The sequence below is a fragment of the Etheostoma spectabile genome, chromosome 6 (assembly GCF_008692095.1).
Source record: "Etheostoma spectabile isolate EspeVRDwgs_2016 chromosome 6, UIUC_Espe_1.0, whole genome shotgun sequence".
Classification (NCBI taxonomy): domain Eukaryota; kingdom Metazoa; phylum Chordata; class Actinopteri; order Perciformes; family Percidae; genus Etheostoma; species Etheostoma spectabile.
Genome location: NC_045738.1, coordinates 4,820,720 through 4,826,354, shown reverse-complemented (window position 1 = coordinate 4,826,354; position 5,635 = coordinate 4,820,720). Strand labels below are relative to the sequence as shown.

Here is a 5,635-nt window from a genome sequence, read left to right as displayed (position 1 = left end):
TTATTATGGAAGTATAGGCTATATGCTCTTGATGATAGCAACTTTGCAATTGTTGCTTTGGGGCAGGGGGAGTCTTGAGTCTTGTTCCCCGGGGCACATGAAATTGTTAATCTTGCCCTGAAGAGTCTTCTGGAATTACAGGTTGTTGTTACTGTCTCCGATTTTGTGCAAACCTTGTATATATCAAGAATGTTTCCCAAAACCAAGGCCTGTAAAATATTTCCGTTCAAATCCTATGTCTTCGTATTTTCAGCCCTTGAAATTACTTCAGTTTTACAGCCTGAAAATGACATTATCTGGGAAGCAATATCTTGACATTAATATAATGGAAGGTATTATTCAGGTTAGAGAGAGAGCCAGGCAGCCCAAACTTTGTAGGGGGGAAGGCAAACATGTCAATATGACTGAACCATTAGTGTGTACAGCCTGCCCTAGATTTGGAAAAAAAAGTGTAAAAAGACTGACATTAAGGTTAGCATAAACTTTGAGCAAAATCTAAGAGGGTGCAGTGTTGTCATGGATGGTTTAGTTCTGGTTTTGTTAGACTTGAAGATATGACAAGTAGAAGCTACATGTGCGTTAGGTTGGTCTCAAATTGGCTCCCAGTTTTTCTTCCCATGACAGGAAGGTTAGGATAGCAAGCAAAGTCTATTTAGACAGTGATACATTTTGAAAATAAAACTTGCTTAAATATTTGATCTTTCTGCTATTATGAAATGCAATTTTGGATGTTTATAGCATTATGTCTTTTAATGTGACAAAAACACTGAATTATAATTTTGACCATGTATTGGTATGTAATTTATTGTGGTGGAAAAAGCTTTTAAATAAACCTTGAAAGTGCTTGAAAAGTGCTTTAATTTGACCTTGGAAAAGGTGTACGCACCCTGAATACTGCATTTCTCATTAAAATGGGTTTTATTTTCGGAGCTCTGGCTGTTGGATCTATCGGTTATGATTGGGAATGTGCCGGTATTACATTTTCATGCTACAATTGCTACAATTGTTACAAATGTTACAATTGTTGTGGCCCAAATTTATCACGTTAAACATAGTCTTAATATGGTAAGATCATCTCATACCATGTTTGCCTGGGATTTCATACCCAACAGACTGAAAAGAGAAAAGTATATTAAACAATGTTGGATTCAACATCAAATACACTTAAAACCCTGTGAACAACGTGAGGGAGAATGAAAAGAGCAGTTTCTTAAAGCTGCAAGTTTTTTCTTTGTCAGACATGTAAAATGCGTGCTCTCTCTCACTCTTAATGGTAACGTTTTCACTCCCTTAAACAATCAGCCCTCCAGTAGGTCAACAAGCTAATGTTAGCTTTGCCTCAGTATCTGGAGCTAAACGGATAAGGAGCCTGGTGTGCTGGTCTGTATAGGTCACTCTCCCTCTGTTTGATGAGGAAAAAGGCAAATCCTTGTGACTAATAAAATAAAACTAAGCTAAATGAAAGCAGGAGTGCTATGTTGTGCTCACAGTGCCACCTGAAACAATGGTAGTTATAGTATTGATGGTTGTGTTGTTACCATTAGTATGTTTTACTATAGTGTATATAATAAAACTGGTATGCTAGCACACGTCTTCTCATAATGACGTACTTATTGTCAGATTGGTTCACACTCAAACAAGATCCCAGCAGTTACTTTGGTGACTAATAAATGATGGTCGGAGCCACCAACATATATCCCAAGTATTAACAAACCCCAGTTTTCTTAATTCTTAATTTCGTAATGATCACCTGTTTAGTGATAAATTAAAAAAGACACTATTTTACTATTCTCACAAAATCTGAAAACAACTCATTGTGTAAATCCCCTCCTTACATCAAATGTTACTCACACAGACACAAAACTCAACTCAATCTTTTTACTACAGATGAGAGTTGTGCAGCAGCTCCAGTAAAGACAAATGTTTTATGTTTTGCACGTGATCACCATTAATGTGTGGGCGGCATTTTAATGTTACAGCAAAAGCACTTTAACAACGATGTTGTTATCATATCACCTGCTGCCTGCCTACACACACACACACACACACACACACACACACACACACACACACACACTCCCCCACACACACAACTCACACACTCACACACTCACACCTTCACAGTGTTTCTTCTGTCCCACATACAGCATACTATCTGCATCCCGACCTTGACTTGTTCCGATTTGTGATTACTATGCAAGCAAGCTTATCATCCAAACCCAAGTACAGGAAAGAGGAGTTGGCCCTGTTCAGAAATAATGATAGCAGTTTATTCAGAAGATTAAAAGCTGCCTTTCTCCTCAAGAGACTGAATAGCACATATGATTCCTCACAATAATTTATGGAGCTTCCTCTGAACAGTTGCTGTGACAAGATTAAAGTCAGATCTATTTATTTCAGGAATGTGTTTTTTTCCTGTCAACACTACCAGTAAAATATTTGTATGTTTGTACCTGCGAGCTTACACTGAATGAAAAAGCGTGCACTTCTTTGCAAGGACGTCCCCCAAAGTCGAGACATTTTGACATCCCTTTCTTTTTAAAAAGGGAGTTGTGCTGCTAAAATGAGTTTCTCTGAACCGGCTTAGCGCCAGATGGTTAGGGAATAAACAATACTAGTTTAAATGTTTTCACAATCGTGCTAATATAAAAGTGTGTGTGTGTGTGTTGTGTGTGTGTGTGTGTGTGTGTGTGTGTGTGTGTGTTGTGTGTGGTGTGTGTGTGTGTGTGTGTGAACTTTTGTGTGTGTGTGTGAACTTTTGTGTCCTCAGATGCTGCAGGAGGTAGTGGCCAAAACACTCAAACACCACGGGATCGCTGCTGAGCATCGGTGCTTTGAGGCCTGCAGTAAAAGACTGTTTGATATCTCAAAATTCTATCTCAAGGTTAGTCTTTGGTCTTTTTACTGCCCACACTCAGTCAGTGCTGACATCTTTGGGCAGTTTCTTTATTGGTATGCTTCTATGCATCCAGAAACCTGTACTACGAAGCAAGATTTGGCATCAACGGGGGCTCTGTGTATCACGACTGGATTGTTACCGGGTTACATCGCTGAAAACCTAACCTGCTTATGAGCAGGTTAAGTTGGAGATTAGAGATCAACCGGTGTAGAGGCACCGCCTACTAACCAGCCGATACTCGGTTTATAATGTATTCTGTATAGGCTATTTGTCGGCTTCTTGAACCGTGTGTTCCCAATGCGTAATCGGTTTGAATTATGTTTTTATATTTTTTATTTGCTCTCAGGATTGCTTATCACTGCCAGGGTGTAAACTGAAATACAAGGCTAAAGCAACAACAGTTTATGGAAAGCTAAAGTGTAATTATGGTCAGATCTTGTGTCTGACTGATGGGGAAGTGATATTGATAAGCGTTGTGATTTATGCAGAACAGCGTCAGCTGTTTTTTGCCAGCTTTCTTTCCTGTTTTAGGAAGCAGCGACTGTATTGCGTTTTGCCTTGAAAATCGTGTCTGTGTTCTTTATATTTATGTAGAATTATAGTTTGCTTTTCTTATTTAATATGCGTGATGGTAGATATTTGCGATTGGTCATGCTGTGCAAACACCGCCTCTTATGTGAACGCACGTCGCTGGATTAGAAGACACTGGGTAGATTGAACTAGTTGTTAACCACCGTTGTGACACATCTTATGCGGGGCCGTGGTTGTTAGGGTTAGGTGAACCATGTTGATCTTGATTCGTAGTACAGGCCTCAGAACTTGTACTGCAAATTGGACCATATGTTGTTTTGTTATAGATCCTCAAAACAAAGTAGAACAATAAGAGGAACAGCTGTTTTTTTTTGTGTGCCTCCTTGTAAATTGTAATCAGGTGTTTTTGTTTGATAGAACATAAACGAAAAGGAAAAACTGCCCAACTTGCCAGCAGTGTTGGAAGTAGTACTCAGATCCTTTAAGAAAAAGTCGAAATATTATATCGATATTGTGATATGAGACTAGATATCGTCTTCAATTTTGGATATCGTAATATAGTAATATGGCTTAAGTGGTATCTTTTCCTGGTTTTAAAGGCTGCATTACAGTAAAGTGATGTCCTTTTCTGGACTTACCAACTGTCTTGCCTTTACCCACTCAGTCATTATTTCCACATTACTAATGATTATTTATCAAAAATCACATTTTTTAAATAGTTTTTGAAACCACCAATTGTCAATACTACAAAATCGTTGGGGTATCGTTATCGAGGTATTTAGTCAAAAATATTGTGATAATTGAATTCCTCCCAGCCCTAAACTAAAGGTACATAAGTATTTTCAGAAAATTATACACAAAATGTTAAATCATGAACTACTTGTTATGCAGAACTTCCCCTTTTAGAGTGTTCTATAATATACTGTATATAATATATAATTTTATTATTATTACTAATGCAACAGTCTACATCCACGCTGTTCCACTTTTATTTTTTTACCAGTGCAAGACAGGCAGACAGGGCGATGATTTCTTTGTAAATTGTTTGCTTGCTTGCCAACCAAGAAAAACCCAAACATTTCTTAATGGACAGTTAATAGTTATTTTGCCTGTATATAATTTATCCCTGTTATGTACATTATCAGTTGATTATTTGAAGCTTTTTATTTTGACAATAGAAAAGTAGCCAGTACAGGCAGTTTAATCTACTACACATACTCGTATGTTTTGTATGTACAATCCATCTAGTATGGCTGTGACGTAGATGTAGTGGAGTACCATGTACAATGTTTCCCACTGAAAAATTAAAACACTCAAGTATAATTAGAGATACTTTACCTGAGTACAGTAATTGAGTAATTGTACTTACACTTTTCTTTTTTTTCTCTGTTCTAACCCCATTAAAATGTTTTCATCTGTGGCCGAATATGCCCACGTGAGTTTACCGTACTGGGTCAGCATTAGTGATCTCCTGTTCTGTTGCTTGATCCCAGGATCTGAAGACATCTCGGGGTCTGCATGACGAGATGAAGAAGGCAGCCAGTAGCAACGTTAAACAGGTAACACCACCAACCTCCAGTGGTCCTCCCCTTAGTTTAGTTCTTCTTAACCTCACCCTCCTGTGTTTTGTTTTGTTGTAGGTCATTGACTGGGTGTTGGAGAAGACCTCAACAAAGTAAAGACGTATTCTTTGTGTGATTTAGTTTCATAGGTAAAAGAGTGCTGCATTGTGTGTCACATTTATGAGTGTTTGTGTTTTAAAGCCTTCCAGACTAGTTTTAAATTGTTACATTAAGCCTGTTTTAATTAACTTAATCCTTTCTTTGATTTTATTGTGTCTTCACTAAGGCGGTCATGTAGTGACATATCATTTTTTTCAGATGTATTGTGTGTTTGTTATTTTAGTTTGTGTTTGTGCACATCTATTCTGATATACTCCCACTGCTCCAGAGCCTTGAAACCGAAAAACAGAAACATACTGAGACAAAATCGACATAGTACATTCTGCACTCTGAGAGGCCACGAGGGCTTAGATGTTGGCTTCAGGTTGCAGTAGTCTTTTCTTTGTGGCTGTTTTTTTTAAACATGATTTTGAATCATACTTGTTTATTTTGTTTCTAAATAGTGTAATAATTTTATTGCTTTTTAAATGTAGATATGTTATCTTTTTACTGTTTGTAACACAATAAAACGTTTTATTCTTAT

The 5,635-nt window shown here is 37.5% G+C and overlaps 1 protein-coding gene across 1 annotated transcript in view; it reads left to right on the top strand.

The window, feature by feature from the left end:
- The window catches only part of mtbp (MDM2 binding protein), a 28,228-nt gene extending 22,593 nt beyond the window's left edge, over positions 1–5,635 (top strand). The window contains exons 21-23 of the mRNA XM_032518895.1: positions 2,771–2,884; positions 4,924–4,989; positions 5,071–5,635. Coding sequence (XP_032374786.1) covers positions 2,771–2,884; positions 4,924–4,989; positions 5,071–5,109 — 219 coding nt within the window. The 3' untranslated portion in view covers positions 5,110–5,635. The remainder of the gene's footprint in view (positions 1–2,770; positions 2,885–4,923; positions 4,990–5,070) is intronic.